A 19442-nucleotide genomic window follows, 5' to 3' on the forward strand; every position below is an offset into this window, starting at 1 on the left:
GATCAGCTGAGGTGGCCGAAAGGAGGGGGAATGTTTCCCTCCTGGAGGCGGTCTCTGCAGGGGGACCTGGCCGGAAGTGACGCTAGCGAGTTCCGGTTGGCCAGAGCCCAGAGGCGGTTGTGATAGTCGGTCGGAGTCGCTTTCAGGATCCTGAGATCCGGAGAAGCCGGGGTCCGAGCGGGTAGGTAAACGAAAGCGGGGAAGTGGGGACAGAAGCTTGAGGCTATCCTCAGACCTTGGCTTCTTTCTGTGTTCTCCCACTTAAGGTATTGCAAATCTGGGGCACGGTGATTTTGACTTCCAGGAGTGTTTTAGGGCTCTGCTGACTCTGGATGTCTCAGCTTAGAGGTAGCCAGGATATTTGGGACACCTCTCCGTCGTTGGTTAACTGGACATCGAACCCAGACATTAGATTCCTTTCCGTTTGCTTTCCTCTCTACGGACTCGGTTTCTATAGCAAGCCCTGTCTTCCCTGGGTGTCCGGGACCTTGGAGCAGATGAAGAAGGTCTTCCCTGCTGATGAGCGAGCTGTTGCAGGATCTTTCAGTTTGATTCTTGTCCTCCCCAACCACTAGCGCATGATGATAAATGTATCCGCTTCTAAAAAACCTAAGCGTGTAAGTGCCATACAAAGACCTGGTGGTCGAGTGGTCAAGGGAATGGGCCTGCGCTTCAGAGAGACTTTGCCGAGGACCTCGGATCTCCCACTACTTTCATGAAAAATACAGTTCTCTGCCTTTTCAAAATCCTTAGTTCCAATGTTTGTATTCCCTAACATTGAAAAGTATTGGCAGTAATACAGGAAGGTCAGCTTAATCTTTAAAACTCCAAGAAGCCATAAATGGCCCCGTGACACACTGCTAGGTTATTTAATGATCTCCAGGGCGGGCATGGTGGTGCACCCCTGTAATCCTAGCACTGGGAGGCTGAGGCAGGAGGGTCGCCATGAGTTCGAGGCCAATCTGGGCTACATAGTGAGTTCAAGGCCAGCCTGAACTGCATGGTGAAACCTTGTATCCAAAAAAAAAAACAAAACAAAAACCCTTAATGACCTCTACTAGATTTTACACAATCATCTGGTTCTCTGAAACTCTGCTCAAAAAATCTGATATATAGACTGGACCTATTTATGTATCTTGGCAACATCGCTTCTTATCCTGTCTTTCATACCTCCTTTGATGCTTGTCAGAGATTATGTAAACAGATTCCATTGGTCATTTGGAAAAGCCTGAACAAGTATTTCTAGTGTTGTAATGATGGAGAATTTAATATTCTGACTGCTACCACCTATTAATTGTATTGTCATTAGCTCTGATTTTAGTTGTGTATTCTTAGCAAAAATGATAGGAAGAAACTATTACTAGGCAGCATTATATGTGTTCTAAATTGTTTTCATTGACCTTTGGAAGAGAGAGGGTGGTACCCATACAAATGGGACCAATTTACGTAGATGTGAAATGACACAAAAGTAAAAATTTTCATATTTTAGTTATTTTGCCTACTTGTGGGGACAGGGAGTACTCAGGATTGAACTCAGGGTATCACTAAGCTACATCCCCAGCCCTTCTTTATTTTTGTGACAGGTCTGACCAAGGTGCCCAGGCTGGCCTTGAACTTGTGATTCTCCTGCATCAGCCTCCCAAGTAGCTGGGATTACACCTGTGATGCACCACACCCACTGGGAACCTGCATTATTTGAAAGCACTGAAACTTTTTTAAAAAGGATATATTCAGTGAGGTGTGGTGACACAGGCCTGTAATCCCAGCACTTGGGAGGCTGAGGCAGGATCACCATGAGCTTGAGGCCAGCCTGGGCTACTTAGTGAGTTCAAGGCCAACCTGAACTACATAGCAAGACCCTATCTCACCCGCCCCCCCAAGGGTATGTTCTATGTGAATATACATGATCAATACAGTTAAATTCCTGTGCTCACCTTCCAGAAGAAAATATACATATAACTAGGTTTCTGAAATATTTCAATAAATGGTTCGATGCCATTTAACACTTTACCTACAGCTAGTTTAAGCAGTCTTGTTTTTTATTTCTTCACTTCTTTTTTTTTTAGTGCATATAGGCTGTACAGATTAGTGGGTTTCATTTTGGCAGATTCATACATATACATAATATGCTTTAATCATCATCCCCCCACACACCACTACCACCACCTTTGCCCTGTGTTTCCTCCAGTTTCGTATTTTGGGGGAGGTTTCAGTGCAAACAATATACTTTGATCATATCCATCCCCCCATTACCTGCCCTTACACTCCCATCCCCCCTTATTCCCTTCCTCTTGTCTAATTATAGTTTCCCTTCTTTCTTGTCATCTTTTTTAGATTCTACATGTTAGGGAGAACATGCAATATTTGTCTTTCAGTCTGTTGTTTAATTCATACATTGTTCTTATTTTTGAGTTAACCAAGAATTTTCACATTTGTCTTTGAAATGAGGTGACAAGTTTTTTGACAGGTAAAATTATAAAAGATTTATCATTAACACTGAGTAAATTTGCTTATTGATTATATAAATCCCAAATGGTTTTTATATTCTTTTTTTAAATTTATTTTTTTATTTTTTTATTTTTTGGTACCGGGGATTGAACTCGGGTCCTTGCGCTTGTGTAGCAGGCAGTGAAACCACTGAGCTAAATCCCCGGCTCTGTTTTCATATTCTTCTTGTTCAATTCAGTTACCCAGGGACTGATTATCCTACGCCACTCTAGGATTTTGAAGATCATTAAACTTTCAATCAGAGGACCTGGATTGAATTCTGGGCTCCAGCACTAATTGAGTAATGGTTGACAGATTGCTTGACATTCTGAGCTGGACTGGATTGTGTTGATAAAAGGCTGTCACAGATTTAGTAAGGTAATAAATGGGAAATCACTCTATGAAGTAAAAATATGTTGATACTGTCATTTCACTCTGACACCTGGAAATATTATCAGTATAGAATACTGTAACATTGCATCATTTCACGATTTGATCATTTATATTGTGTATCCTTTTATCTGAAAATATCACATATTTCTGAGATGATCTTTGTCCCACTTTTTTGTTGTTTGTTTTTTTTTGAGAACAGGGTCTCACTATGTAGTTCAGGATGGCCTTGAACTTTTACTATGGAGCCTCGGCTGGCCTGGAATTCATCAGTCTTCCTGCCTCTGTCTCCCTAGTGCTGAGATTACAGGAATGTACCACCACGCCCCGCTTCTTTGTCCTACTTTTGAACACGGTAAAGCTGGCCAAGAATGGTTTGATACTCTGATCCATTGAATTAGTCATCTGGGTTAATCAGTAGGTGGCTGGAAGATGAATATAGTTTTCATTTGGAAGTTTAAATCCGATCTTTTTTAGTCATCATGTCTTATCACTTGAGACTTTCCAAGTGCAGAAAAATACTGAAGCTTTAGGTGCTTATATACAGAGTCTGCCAAAAACATGTATACACACTTCAGGAAAAGAAAAGCCTGTATAAATATTTTACTACTAAATTTATTGAGACATCATGAGATTAATACAAGTTATCTTTGGCCTCTACAATTACAAGAGTTGCTCAAAGTAGTAGGCATTAGCTTCCAGATATTTATTAGTACAGCGAACTGCTGCTTGGATTACCTTGGCCACTGAGATTGCTGCACATGCTTTTTCAGTTTCTTCTCTAAGGGCCTGCAGTGTAATGGGTTTTCTGCAATGTACAACAGTCCTCTAGGGTCCCCCTATGAGAGTAATACCATGTGTTGAAAAACATACTATTTTTCTTTTCCTGAAATATATATACCTTTTTAGGCAGACTCTGTATTATTAACTAAAGGTTAGAAGTAGTTACTTATATTAAGTAAGAAACATTATTTTACTGAAACTAATATTTAGAATTAGAAGGAACCTCTGTGAACATACAGTCTTTTCATTTAATAGAAGAGAAAATTATGGCCCAGAAACAGTTAGTAATTGGCTTGCTGGAGGTCATCTGGCATGGGTAATGCTGAACCTGAACTGAACTTAAGGTCCTAGATGTTCTTTCTGCTCTGCTAAGGTTGTCCCTAAGCATTTTGATACGGTTTGGTAATATGTCTTGGTTTGTATGCAGAAATACTTAATGTATTAAAGGAGTACAGGCTCAGTAAACACAAACTCTTCTTCCTTTTTAGCTTGTATAGTTTTCTAAATTGTAGGAAAGCAAAAGGTCCTTGGGAGGGCCGGGGATTTAGCTCAGTGGTTCCGCTGCCTGACTCGCACGCTTAAGGACCCGAGTTTGATCTCCGGTACCAAAAAAAAAAAGTCCTTGGGAGATTTGCAGTGGAGTGGATTAAAGAAAGAAAATTACTTATGTTCTTCAGAACAGTTATTCTGAGTTTGTGCTTGATTGGTGTCAGAGTTTGAAAAGTCTTCTTTCTGGCAAGTGGAAATGACAGGATCCTTATAAAACATTAGTGAATGCTGCTAATTGGTAAAGTGAGCTGTATTAATTTCTTTGCCTCCTAATTGAAAATATTTCCCCATACTGTTATAGTTTTAATATTCCAGTTACCTTTTGCTTATAGAATCATTTCTCTAGCTATTTCATTGTAGGTATAAAGCCATTGTAGAAGAGTAAGTTCATTGTCTTGTTGGGAACTCTTTTTTGAGTTTCATTGATTTCACAAAACCTGTTTAGTCTGTGTTTTTTTTTGGAGATGATGATGATGCATCTGTTCCAAAGTCCCCCTTGTGCTATCCCTTTTTAGTGTGAAAATGAACTCTAGATAAGCGAATATTGACAAACAAGATGAATCGAGGACTTTGTCATAGTTATGTTAGTTGATAATCTGCTTTTACAAAGATGTACAAATATTTTTGAGAGTAAACTTTTTTTTGGTGTTGGGCAGTTAAAACTAGGGCCTTGTACATACTAAGCATGGGCTGTACCATTGAGCTACACTTCCAGCCCTCAGTGTAACTCCCCCCAGTGGTGGTGCTGAAGATTGAACCAAGGGCCTTGGACAAGTAAATCTATTTATTTATTTATTTTTGTGTGTTTGAGACAGGGTCTCACTATGTAGTTCAGGCTGACCTTAAACTCAGTATGTAGTCCAGGGTGGCCTCAAACTTATGGGATCCCCCTGCCTCAGCCTCCTGAGTGCTGAGATTACAGGCTTGAGCTACTTCCCCTAGCTTTAAACTTTTAAAGAGCATATTGCTTCAGGTAATACTTTATTTTAAGTAAGGGCAATCATTGAGTAATCCTGTGCTAGCAAATCTGCCTATAATTGCTACCAGTCTGTTAATGTTCCTTATCTTTTCACTAGATTATTGTGTTTTCTATTGTTCTTTGGATTCTGTTACAAAAATTTTGGTCTTCATGGATTATATGAAAGGACTGAATAGATTAGTGTTAAAAGGTTGTGCCGTGACATATTGGTTCAAATTTCAGCTTACTGTGTGGTTCCTGAGCTGGTTACTTAACCTCTTGGTATCTCAGTTTCCTCCTGGACAGTGAAGTCAGGGCCTTTATTGTTAGGTTTAAATGAATAGATTTAAGTAAAGCATTTGGTATTGTGCTGACCATAATGTTAGTCATGACTGTGATTATCAGGTAGCCCCTGAGCTATTGCTAGGAAGTCCTTCTGGTTCTCTTTTGAAAGTATGTCCTCCTTTTCGTGCTTATTTTTTTTCCTGCTTACTTATTAATGAGGTTTCAGTAAACAAATATCTCTGAGTATACATTTCATTTTGTGAATATTTTACAAGACATGAGATTCTCAACCAAAGAAAACATTCTAACAGTTTACAGTATCTTTATAAGCTATAACCCAGAATTTGGTAATTGAAACAAACTGTTCTTTTGATAGTTAATGCTATCTTCTAGCCTTAACTTCTTTGCAAGGAAATATCATTTTCCAGTGACATCTGTTGTCTTAACTGCCTCCAGTCAGTGAACAGACATCTTGTGCCCTAGATCATTTACTAAGTTCTGGGAAAACAGTGGGAAATAAGTATTATAAGGAAACAAACAGGTCTGAAAGAAAGTTATCAGTATGGATATGTGCCTCTTGGGGACTACAGTACAAGTGGTCTTGGAATATGATGCTATAAAGTGAGCTAGGAAGCCAGGCATGGTGGCTCAAGCCTGTAATCCTAGCACTCTGGGAGGCTGAGGCGGGATAGCAAGTTCCAGCCCAAGTTCCATTAACTTTGTGACTTAATGAGATCTTGTCTCAAAAAACAAATTTAAATTAAAAAGGGCTGGAGATGTAGCTCAGTGTGAAGGCCCTGGGTTCAATCCCCAATATCACCACCACCACCACCACCAAAAAAAAAAATGTGGTACAAAAACTGTGCAGAGTCCAGGACATGTAGTGCTTTCTATGTCATAAAAATAGATTTGCCTTTGATTTTGGGTATAATAGGAAGTCATTCTGCAATTTTAAGTAAAGGGGTACTAGGATTTATAATATGATCATGTGTGCTCATGTGTGGAAGATGAATTGGAGAGGACGAGAATAGAAATGGGGAGAGAAATTAGGAGTTCATTGCTGTTGTTCCAGTGGGAGATGAAGATGGAGAGCAGTGTGTGACAATATATTTGAAATAGGACTTGGTCCTAGATTAGCTGAGTGTAAGGAAGAGGGGAATCAAGAATGACTAAGCTTCTGGATTTAGTAACCTGGTAGGTGGTTGTGCCAGGTACTGGAAAAGGGAAGGTTTGGAGAGGACCAGGTTGGTTTGTTATTCTAAGGTGGGTAGGTATGAGGAGAAAAGGGTGTGTGGTTTTTTTTTTAAACATTAAGTTTTATTTTAAAAAATGTTTAGGGGCCGGGGATTTAGCTCAGTGGTTCCGCAGTTCGATCCCCCATACCAAAAAAAAAAGTTTTAGAGAAAGGGTATGTTGAATTCAAGATGTTTAGGAATCACCCTAGTGGTGCTATTACATATATAAATCTGGATCAGGAGAGAAATAGAAATTCAGGATTATAATTTAAACCATGGAACCAGATGAGTCACTTGGGAAGAAGGGGAAGAAGAGAGGGTTTAGGTAAAGTAAAGGAGAAAGATTTGAGGAAGGAGACTTAAGTAGCATTTGAAAAAGAGTGGTCAGGTACACAGAAACAAATAAAAGTAGCTCTACAAGGTCTGATCAAAAATGTGAGTTCCTCGGTACCAAAGAACCAAAAAACCCCCCCACAAATATTGTGAGAGTTCTGATTTAAAATTTTTACTATGGTAAAAGACAGAACCATTAATCCCCCACAAATTACTTCCCCTTGCTTTGTTTTTGTTTTTGTTTTTTGGTACCCGGGGCACTCCTTCCATGGTGGAACCACTGAGCTAAATCCCTGGCCCTCTAGCTTTGAACATACTTATCCTAGCATTCTTGCTGATTTCTGAAGCACTTCTGGAAGAGTTCTTTCTAGTCTTTACAAGATATGATCAAAAATATGATGGGCTGAGTGTGGTGGCACACACCTATAATCCCAGCACTCAGGAACCTGAAGCAGGAGGATCTCTGTTGGAGGCTGCCTGGGATACTTAGTGAATTCAAGGCCAGTCTTAACTATGTACCAGGACCCTGGCTCAAAAAGAAAACAAAAACAAAAACATTATAGTGTATCCTCATTCACCTTATTCACTGATCTGGCACCATGTGACTTATGGCTAGTCCCTAAAGCCAAAATAACTGAAAAGCAAGCATTTTGAATGATTCATCAGGGTAGCCATAACAGGGCAAGTAAAGACACAAAAAAGCACTTCCAGAACTGCTTCAGAAAGTGGCAAAAACAATGGGATAAGTGTGTTTGAAGAAAGGGAGGAGGGGTGGGGAGTTTGAGGGCAATTAATGGCAAAATGTCTTTTACTTCAATAATTTTTCTTTTAAATTAGAGACAGTACAAAGCAGTTAAGGGACAGAAGAGAGCAAGGATTTTTGTTTGTTTGTTTTTAAAGCACATGAAAGTTTTTACTTATAAGAAACGATCAGTTTTGTCAAATACTGATGTCTGGTCTAGATTAAAACAAAATAAAGTTTAAGCAGGGCATGGTGTTACATGCCTGTAATCTCAGCATTCTGGGATGCTGAGGCAGGAGGATCACAGTTTTGAGCCTTGCTTAGGCAACTTACTGACTTGCCAAGACCCTGTCTCAAAATAAAAAATAAAAAAAGGACTGGGGATGTAGTTCAGTGTGAAGGCTGTGAGTTCAACTCCCAGTGCCATGGGGGAAAAAATGATTCAGTACAATTAAGTTGGTTGATCTGGTGAACCATTTCTTCACTCATTGTTGAGTCTAGGACCTTCCAGAAACTCAAGTCTCCTGGTTTTAGAAAGCCTTTAGTCAAGAGAATAGCCAAGGTTTTCATGCTCCTCATAAATTTTCGAGATCTATTTATAGGCAATTATAGTAGAGTTGTCTCTTGATATCCGTGGGCATAAGCTCCAGGATCACCCTCGGATGTAGAGAGCCCACATTGTCTCTTGTACAGTTCAGACAGTTCTAATACCTAATGCAGTGTGTTAGTGAACAGTTGTGTTGCTTAGGGAATAATGACAAGAAATCTGTATATGTTCAGCACAGGCGCATTTGTTTTCTCAGCATGTTTCTAGTACATTCATCGTGGGGGATTGGAACATATGCATCTTGATTCTTTTACTTCTTTCCTCACTTCCCTCCCATCAGCCTATCCTCAGCTCTGCTTCCAGTCTCCACAAAGTTTACCACCCTGTTTTCTATCATCTGTCTTTTATTTTGCTCTTGAAATTATTTATATTTTGGGTTTCTCAGAGAAACCATACAGTATTTAACCTTCTGTGTCTGATTTACATTTGATCTTAGCCAAAAGGCTGAGAAGCAATTGTGTCTGATTTATTTCACTTAGCTTTGTGTTCTCATTAAAATTCATTGTCCTACAAATGACTCAAATTTATCCCTTTTTATGGCTGATAGATACATAGATTGATCAGTCAAGATCCATCTATCTCCGGTTTTCTTTATCCCATTCATCTGTTGATGGGCATACAGGCTGCTTCCAAGATTCAGCTTTTATAAGTTGGGGTGCTCTAAACATGAGTGTGCATGTGTCACTGCAATAATATGTCTTTAATTCTCTTGGAAAGATAACTACTAGAGGTGAGGTTTAGCTGGGTCAATTGGAATTTATATTTTTAGGTTTGGGGTTTTTTTTTTTTTTGGTATCGGGGATTGAACAGGACCTTGCACTTGCGAGGCAAGCGCCGGAACCACTGAGCTAAATCCCCAGCCCTATTTTTAGTTTTTTGAGGAATTTCATACCAATTTCCATAGTGGTTGTACTAGTTTATATTCGCCAACAATATAAAAAGTTTCCCTTCTCCCCACAGCCTTTCCAGCATTTTTTTTTTGAGTTCCTGATGATAGGTATTCTTTGTGGAGTAAAGTAGAATCTCAGTATTGTTTTGAATGCAGGTGCAATTTTTTTGGTTTTCTTTTTTTTTTTGGTACCAGGGATCGAACTTGGGTCCTTGCACTTGCACAGCAGGCGGCGAAACCACTGAGCTAAATCCCCGGCCTTTTTTGGTTTTCAATCACCAGTTGGTGGAATGTGTAGATGCAGAACAGATGGACACACAAGGCTGATTGTACTGGCTTCTGTGGGCAGGGGAGTTTTTTTAAATCCTTAGTATACAACCTTGCAGGGGTCTGGCACTGTAAGACAGGGTTGTATTTTCTGTGATATAACTAATAAAAGTTTGTTAAAAGATTATATGCAGTTCAGACATAAATATATATGTATTATTATTTTTTTGGTACTGGGGATCAAACTCAGGACCTTACGCTTGCAAGGCAGGCATGGTGCCACTAAGCTAAACCCCCGGCTATATGTATTCTTTTTGGTGTAAAATGTTTTACTACAGTTGCCTTGATTGTGAAAAGCTACATGAACATTTAGAAGTAAATGTAACAGAAAATGAGAAATAGGAGTTTTAAATATGTAGTTTTAAGCCAGGTGTGGTGGTGCTTGCCTCTAATCCGAGCACTTGAGAGGCTGAGTCAAGAGGATCACTGTGCTACTAGTGAGTTCAAGGCCACCCTAAACTACAGAGCTCTGTCTCAAAAACAACCAAACAAACAAACAAAAAAGAGGGGTAATTTTACAAGTTGTACATTTTCTCTGTGAAAATAAAATCACGAAGGATCACAGAATCATGTTTTCACATAATGGAAATAAGAAATGAAGAAACCTCTAAAATTTATCAAACTCTTAAAACAGGAATCATGCAGGTTATGATTTTTTTTTTTTTTAAACGGGGTTTTAGATCTGGAGCTGGGGGTGTCAGCGCACCTCAAGGCCATGGTTTCAATCCCCAACACATGCGCACAGAGAAAGTGAAAATTGATCTGAAACAGTGGCCTTTTTGGTGATTAAAAGCCTATGATAAACTGAATATATTTTACACTTCACTAAATTGAGGAAGCTTTTAGACCAGAAATATGTACCCTTCCAACCTATTATTGAGTGATTTTTGGAGATTTTGAATACTTTTACATTGTATCCTAATTGTGAGGTTTTAGTTTTGCCTAATTTCCAAAAATGTTAGGATATTTAAAAGTTTAAGTAAGATTTTTCATATAGTCCTCTCAAATTATGAATTTTCAGAAAACGTTCTTTTTTTTTTTGGTACTGGGGATCAAACTCAGTACCTTGCACTTGCAAGGCAGATGCGGTGCCACTGAGCTAAATCCCTGGCTCTCAGAAAACATTCTTTAACTCTCACCGCCATGTGATCAATACTGTTCTCTGGCTCCGAGTCAGATGGGTTGATAGCAGTCACTCTGAGGTGCTTTGTGAGGCTGCAGAAAGCCTCCCTGGTCATTTAGATTGTTGCATTCTTTCCTAGGAGTAAATTGCAATTCCTTAATTTTAATGTTTTTTAGGGAAATCTATAGCTATTTTGGGTAACCCAGAATTAATGTACTAAATAATCCAATTAAGGATAGATACTTCTGAATATAAGAATGTTTACTGACAAGTGTAATAAAGTCCACTGTCCTCACATGCCTTGTATGAGAACAATGTGTTTCATTTGGAAAGGTGACTTAATATTTGTGTGAGAAAGTAGTACTGTATTCATTTGGATAGATGATTTTCTTAAAAGGAAAAAACTTTTGTTTTTTTTTAGAATAATGTTGTCAAAGAGGGCTTCACTACTTTCTTTTCCCTTTCACCTTGTTAATTTCTCCAACAGCTCTTGTATTATTCATTGGGTTGTTATTATCATGTCATCTTTAAATGCTTTTTTGTTTCGCTTTGAGGGACTAAGTAATTTAGGGTTGCATTGTTTTTGCATTACAAATGTGGCTAATGTTTAAACTGAATGGAGTATTATAGTCTGAGCACTGGATGTACAGCCTACAAAGAACCTTTGTGAGCCAATATTAGCAGTTCTTTCAAAGCATTTCTGCCAGAAACAAACCAGAAAGCACCACACATTTTAGTATCAACTTATTTTAAAACTTCAGCATTATTTAAAATCTACTGGTTACAGCCTTTTAAAATATTTCTCATGTCTACATATGTGTTCCCAATGAAAATTATTTGGTATTTGAATTATGCTTCTGTCCTGTCTTCTTACCTCATCCATAGATTATATCATTACAAATAATGTAAAGTTTATTTTAACAAACTCATTCTTTCTTTTGGTACTGGGCCTCAAACTTGGGTCCTTGAGCTTGGGAGGCAGGCAGTGGAACCACTGAGCTAAATCCCCAACCAGCAGTCTCATTGCTACAAACAAAACTAACTCGCATGCACCCACAGGAAAGGTACGTTCCACTGAATGTGAAGAACATGGCAGATTTCTGCTGAACACACTGTAGTGCTTTCAACAGGCTAGAAATACTGTAGATTTTTTTTCCCACCAAGAATCTGACTGACCTTATTTCATTACAACTTTCCAAAATTAATACTACTTCATTAAATTATGAAAAGTGTCTCTTACAAATGATCAGTGTGTCTTACCATAGACATATAGACTAATGTCCCTTTACCTCATAATAATTTAACAGATTGTCCTGTTAGTACATCTCAGAATATTTAGATTGTTGAAAAATAGTTCATTTTTATTCCAACATAAACTAAAAATTTTCTGAGACTATGGATGCTTCTGTTTATGGATGCTGAAAATCAGTTATATATTATAGGCCCTGTATAGTACAGAAGTATAGAAAGCAAGTACGCGTGTGAATACTCAGAATGGTGTTCATGTGATTATTTTGAAAATTTTTCACATTCATGAAAAGGGGTGTGGAGAAACTAACATTGTATAGTAAGTGCCAGTCACTATGTAAGATACTTGTATGTAATCCCTCTTGAAGTAGAGAAGCTAAATTACTGCCAGTCCTCCAAGCAAAAAACTAGGAATGACAAAAATTGAGATAGTTTAGTACCTTGGTTCAGGAACAGAAGAGTTTGGCAGAAGTTTGTTTTCATTGGCGAGCTTTGCATTGGGTGACGGACACAACTGCATCCATCTTCCCAAATTAAATTCGTGAATCGAGAAACCACCATATTCCAATATGCTGAAGTGGAAAGTCTTATTTTCTCAAGAACACATAACTAGTAAGTGGTGATGTTTAGCTATACAAGAGTTAAACTACAGTTCTTTGAGCTAAGAAGGTAAACAGCATTAGAATAGGGTGGATGAGTTCAGATCTAGTCCAAGTGTGTCTAGCCCTGATACTGCCTCAGATCAATGAGGACATATTGGCAGCTTTCAGGTAGCAAGTTTTCCTGTTCATCTATAAAATGGGTCACTTTATAATGATGATGATAGTGAATGAGATTAACAGGATGTGTTGATACTAGATTAAGTAGTCATTTATTATTTCATAACATAGGCACCACAGTACATGGGGGTATTTCCTGGATAAAAGATAGGCTGGCTGTGGGCTAAGACCTCTCAAGGCATCTGGAACCTGGTATGATGTCACATTTCAGGTACTCATCCTCTGCGTTGGAATTTAGAAATTTAAATTAGTGAACATAGCTGAGCAGACTCTAGGGGTTGTAATCTAATCACTTTATAAACCAAAATACCAATTTGCTATTATTGGAAAGAGAAACGTTCTGTAGATTGAGAATGTCCTTTTCAAAATTCACAGGAAAATAATCTTAAATTTAGTTTTAGAGGAGAGAGTATCTTGCCAGCATGTCGTCATATTCTGTATTACCATTAAGACCACCCAAAGGAAAAGTGGACAGGAAATACACTTGGATGGAAATATCTCAGTGAAACTCATTAATTTGTACAGCTCATATGTGTTAGAAAAAAAAGATGGCCATCCAGTGTCTGGGTCCTTGTTCTAGATCTGTCCCTAACTTGTAACATTATCCAAGTCACTTTGCCTCTGGATGCTACTATGAATTATAAGTGAAGGAAGGCTTGAATGCTTGTGAGTTCCCTTCTGTGATTCTGATTATTTATGCAGAATATTCATGGCACTTTGTCATGTGGAACATCATTCTGCTTTTGAGAGAAAGAATTGTCAGTATATAGAGGGTATTTAAGGCTAAGTGAATAGATCACATCATGAGGGAGAGTGCAGAGAGAACAGAAAAAGGAATCTATGACCAGGAAGAACTCTAGGAAGTAGAGCAGGAAGAACTGTCCAGAAAAACCGGAACAAAGACGAAGGAGAGTGTGATTGCATGTGGTCAGTGAAGGTAAGAGGCTCCATTTAATGAGTCCTTTGGATTTGGCATCATGGAGGTCATTAGTGATCTTGACAGAAATTCTAGATTTGTCGGGTCAGAAGTCATGTTGCTGTGACTTGAGAGATTTGGTGATGGGGAAATGGGGACTCTGTATGTAGGCGACTCTTGAAAACTTAGCAGTAAAGAAAGACTGCAAAATGGGAAGTGCTGCTAGGTAATGCTTATTTACTGGTGAGAATAAAAGAGGAAATGTTGAAGACCTAGGGAGAATGGAAGGAGCTAGTAAGTCCCAAGCAGATGAGAGGGGATGATACACAGATTGTGTATTGCCACAGTGACATTTGCAAAGCAGAGGATACTCCCTAGTGAGCTGTAAAGAGTAAGAATATTAATATAAGTGAAAGTGTGTGTATCTTAGTAGGTTTAATAGAAGGATTGCAGAATTTTCCCTCTGCTTTTTTTTTTTTTTTTTGGTACCAGGAATCAAACTCAGGGCCTTCTCTCTCCTTTTGTGTTAAAAAAATAAAATGAAACAAAATAAATAAATAAATACATACATAAATAAAATGAAACAAAGTCAGTGGCTGAAAGTAAGAAAGAGGAAAATGGGGTAAGACATTGGAGGAGAGAGAACAAGGAATGAAATAACTGTGAGAGTGAGGAAAAGCTTATTATTGGGAATGAACTTCAATTTGAAGTTTGACATTTGGCTTCTCAAATAACTTGACCTAATGGGGCCTTGATAAATTTTGTTTGAATGAATAAGTGAATTTAAAGTGGTTGTATAGCTGCTCGGACAGATCTTAACACAATGCAGGGGCATTGCAGTTTGACAGAGTTTCCCAGTATGTGTGATTGGGAAGAGGAGGTAAAGGAATTATGTTTTCAAGAGAATTTTTTTTTCTTTTTTTTTGAAACAAAGAATAAAGCAAAATGCTTTAGAAAATGGTTAAAATCCAAAAACTGTTTCAGTGCTAGTGGTTCTTTTGTTTGTTTGGTTCTTAGGATGGCTCTAACCATCCTAAATGGTCAACATGCAGAATGGTTTGGATGCTTTTGTAAGCTTAACCGTTCACAACCCTAGTGGTTTCTCTTGTTTGGCTTTACATTATAGTTCGTCCTTTTGGGAATGGCAAGTTTTTGAAAAGCTGTTTCTAAACTGAATTTATTTTGTTTGTGAAGAACTAACTGGTTAAACAAAAATAACTTAGTTCCCTAGGTTTTTTTCTTACAAAACAAAATTCCAGGCTATTATGTTATGTTTTCTAAAGAGAATTTTTAAGAAGGAAATGTCAGTAGGCTGTTCTTTTTTAGCACATTGTGTGAGAACACATTATGTGCAAATGAAAATTCTATTGCAATATCTTAAAAACAAAACCTTCAAATAATTGTGCAATACTTTGTTATGAGTACGACCTCAAATGCAAGTTGTTTTGGATAAAATTCTTTTATCTCTTTAAGATGACACCATGAGAAAAAGTAAATAGGAGGAAATGAGTTGTATTATCACAGTGTTGTTTTTGGGGTTTTTTTGGGGGGAGAGTTAGGATTTTTTTTTTTTTAATAATACAAGCCCTTTTCTTTCTGACACATTTTAATTAAATTTTATTTATTGTATTGTAGGTAAATGTCTGACAGGAATTGCCTACAGGGCGTGGCTGAATATGAACCCACACAGTTTTAAGTGTTTGTACAACTTAGAAGTAGAGCTTCAGGTTTTAAATACTTAGAAGGTGGAAAAAGTCTTCTAAGTTCTTTGTATGGTTTGATTTCAAACATCCTTAGGGCTGGGGATTTGGCTCAGTGGTTCCAGTGCCTGCCTCGCAAGCGCAAGGTCCAGAGTTTGATCCCTGGTACCAAAAAACAAACAATCAAACATCCTTGGTAGTTTTATTAATAAAATTCAGACTTATCATAGACATCCATTCTGTGAGCCTACTGTAGCATTGTAGCAATGTTGTGATAGTACATATTTTTACATAATAACTTTGTTTTTGTAGTTGCTTGTGCTGAATTGTCCTTCGATAATATCTTCAGAGAAGTGTGACTTAACTTTGTACAATCAGACTTCTAGCTTTTGTGAGCTCTTCTGAATTACTGTCCCCTGAGCTGCTTCCTCAACATCTTCATCATTATGGTTGGTGTTTATTGAGTTCATATGAAAAGGGAAGTAGTGTATGAGTGTTTGACACATGTTACTTTAATACTTATAGCAACTCTTTGATATGTGCTATGTGATTCCTGTTTTACAAATTAAACTGTTTGGAGTGATTGAGGGATTTAAGACTAGTTCTTATTAAACCTGAAAAATTGTTTTCTTCCCACCAAAGTATGCATTATTTTTCCATCTAATCTTACTAAAACATCAGTTTCCCTCAGTCCTAAGTTGGTCTCCTATGCGCCTTTGCCTTTCCTACCAGACTGACTTTCCTTATCTCATTCATATCTATAACTTCTCTTCAGTGCCCGTTAGAGACCCGAGTGGAATGAACAACACTGGTACGATAGCAATGAGGCGGGTACTATGAGGTTGTCTTTCTGGTTTAGGCAGCAGTCTGGGTTGATTGCTTCATGTATCTGCTACCCTGTTGATGTGTTGATACAGTTGCGCACACACACATATACTCACAAATAAGCATCCATACACAGTTTTATATACAAATAACAATCCTATGAAAGTGGCAATTATTATTATAATTTTATGGATCCAGAAAATCAAGACCTAAAATAAAATGAAACTTGCTTAAGATCACACTTGTTAGTGTAAGTCTGGGGTTCAACTGTAAATCATATAATCATCTCCTCCAAGCGATCTGTGGTAATGGAAATCTATGCATTATTTCTATTTTTTTGGTACCGGGGATTGAACTCGGGTCCTTGCGCTTGCCCAGCAGGCGGTGAAACCACTGAGCTAAATCCCCTGCCCTATGCATTATTTCTTGATATGTTTCTTTTCTCATCGAGAAATGAAGGCCACAAAACAAAGGTCTCCACAGATGAATTTTATCTGAAAGAGGAGATCCTCTGTTGCAGTAAAGAATGTATGTTCTTTGTTCAGGCACTAATGATGTTTTACTTGTTTTACTGTGTGAGGCATATATTTTTAGAAGTAATTATAGTTAGGAGTTAATCAAGGAATAAAATAGTACCAATCCATGACCATATCACATTCTAATCAACTAAACAGAAGTCTAGCACTATTCCTGGCGCATACAGTCTTGGATTACTATTGTGGATTAAGGGTTCATGGATGTAACTCAGGGGTAGAATGCTTACCTTCCATATACAGGGCCCTGGGTTGGATTCCCTCCACTGCGGGAACAATCACTTACTTAATAAGTAAGGAAACAAAGTTGCACAAGAATCTTATAAAGTGATTTCTTAGCCAGGCATTATAGTGCACACTTATAATCCCAGCACTCTGGGAGGCTGAGGTAGGAGGAGAATTACAAGTTCAAACCCAGACTGGTCAAAGGCTTAATGAGACCCTGCCTCAAAAATGAACAATACAAGTAAAATTAAGAAGGCCTGAGGACGTAGCTCAGTTTGAAGGCACCGGGTTTAATCCCCTGGTATGGGGGCCAGGGGGTGATTTCTTGAGTTTCTTTCTTAATAATATAACCCTCAAATTCATAAATCTGACTTTGAATTCAGAATGTCACTGAATCAATAAAATAGAAAAATTGAGCCACTTGCTTATGAGCATACTTTAAGCTTGGAGCAACTGTGAAATACAGAGATAATGAAAGTAATGGATAGGAAAGTATACTATCCTTTTCTATGAATATATTTGGAGGCTATATAAGTTCCCTGTTGATGACTTTTTTCTTAATATCATCAAAACATAATGCACATAGTCTTATGCTCATACAGTTCACACACTGAAACTGCAGTTTGGGGTGTTGCTGTAGTTTAATGGTAGAATGCCCACCTAGCATGTGTGAGGCAGTCGGTCTGATTCCCCAGCCCCACCCCAAGATGATTAACTAAACTGTACAAGTCACTGGGTGCTAGTATATTCACCCTTGTGACCATCACCACAGTCTGTTCTAGAACATTTTGTCACCCCAGAAACACATAACCCATTGGCAGCTACTCCGTTTCTAATTAATCTCTCTGTTTTGTATGTGCCAGTTCCAGACAGTTCATATGTCATGGGTTTTTTTACCTGATTTCTTTTGCATAGCATAGTATTTTCAAAGTTTATCATTGCTATAGACTGTATTAGGATTTCTTTTTTGGGATGAATAATATTTCATTGTTTGGATAGTACAGCATTTTTATATCCATTCATTAGTTGATGTGCATTTGGTTATATCCACCTTTTGACTAGAAAGATCAGTGTGCTGTGAACTTTTACTAACAAATCGTGGATGTAAGTATTCATTTCACCTGTGGGTGGAATTGCTCGGTCTTGGTAACTTTCTCTGTTTTATCCTTTGAGGAACTACCAGATTACTTTTCAAAGCACCTATATCATTTTATATTCCCACCAGCCCTGTATGAAGGGTTCAGATTTCTCCACATCGTCACCAACACTTGTTGTTAAGTCTTTTTTAGTATAGTAATCCTGAAAGGTATGAGGTTATATCTCCTTCTGATTCAATTTGTGTTTTTTAGGTGGGTAAAAACATTGAGCGTTTTTTTGTGTGCTTATTAGCCACTGGTGTATCTGTTTGGAGAAATATCTATTCATATAATTTTAATTTTTAACTAAATTATATGCTTTTTGTTATTGAGCTATAAGAGTTAATTATAGGCCAGGGATTTAGCTCAGTGGCACCACGCCTGCCTCACAGAGCAAGGTCCTGAGTTCAATCCCCCATACCAAAAACAAAAAAAACCCCAAAACACAAAAAGTTAATTATACTAGATACAAGCTTCTTGGGTTGTGTTTGTTTTTAAGACAGGGTCTCACTATGTAGCCCAGGCTTCCTTTGAACCTCAACCTCCCAAGTCCTGGGATTACAGGCTTGGACCACCACACTTGGCTGAAAATACAAGCATTTTATGAGATACATGATTTGAAAATATTTTCTCCCATTCTATGAATTCTTTGCATTTTCTTGATAATGTCCTTTTTTTTTTTTTTTTTTTTTTTTTTGGTACCAGGGATCAAACTGTCCTTTGAAGCCCAAAAATTTTACTTTTGATAATGATAACTATTTCTTATCAGTTGTCTTTTTTTTTTTGGTACAGGGGATCAAACTCGGGTCCTTGTGCTTGTGCAGCAGGCAGTGAAACCACTGAGCTAAATCCCCGGCCCTCAGTTAGCTTTTTATAAAAATCTAGACAAGTTCTATTAACACCTGAAGAATGACAGAGTCACAGGCCATCAGTTATTATGTATACTATAGTATGTTACATTACAGTGATTTAAAGTACAAACATTTATGATGCATAATACAGAGTATACTTAACATATCTAACATTTAAAATTTTTTATCTTCTCTATCTATCATTTGATTAAAATTGTTTCCTACAGCTGAATGAGGTGGCACATCCCTGTAATCCCAGCTGCTTGGGAGGCTGAGGCAGGATGATCTCAAGTTCAAGGATAGCTGGGCAATGTGGCAAGATCCTGTCTCAAAATTTAGAAGGGGCTAGACATGTGACTCAATGGTAGAGCACTTGCCTCACAACCACAGGCCCAGGGTTCAATCCCTAGTACCAAAAAAATTAATTAAATTTAATTTTTAGAGAAGAACAAATTATGTCCTACACAAAACTGATCTGTTATCTTAGACATATGTATTACCAATTGTGAAAGCTTTGGTAA

At 37.9% G+C, this 19442-nt stretch overlaps 1 protein-coding gene across 12 annotated transcripts in view; it reads left to right on the forward strand.

The window, feature by feature from the left end:
* The first annotated feature begins 6 nt into the window (after window positions 1-6).
* Vmp1 (vacuole membrane protein 1) overlaps window positions 7-19442 on the forward strand; it is a 105202-nt gene continuing 85766 nt past the window's right edge. For 4 of the 12 annotated variants that reach the window (XM_021248769.2, XM_021248770.2, XM_087191863.1 and 1 more), the window contains exons 1-2: window positions 111-181; window positions 3080-3232. In XM_021248769.2, the coding sequence (XP_021104428.2) occupies window positions 3190-3232 (43 nt within the window). In that variant the 5' untranslated portion in view covers window positions 111-181; window positions 3080-3189. Of the gene's footprint in view, window positions 182-3079; window positions 3233-13477; window positions 13673-15663; window positions 15801-19442 lie in introns of those variants that run through there. The other 8 variants (XM_013067660.3, XM_087191860.1, XM_087191865.1 and 5 more) reach the window with 5 other exon arrangements.

Source organism: Heterocephalus glaber, unplaced genomic scaffold (genome assembly GCF_053883595.1).
Source record: "Heterocephalus glaber isolate CG9 unplaced genomic scaffold, H.glaber_assembly_v1.0 deba00001564, whole genome shotgun sequence".
NCBI classification, from domain to species: Eukaryota; Metazoa; Chordata; class Mammalia; order Rodentia; family Bathyergidae; genus Heterocephalus; species Heterocephalus glaber.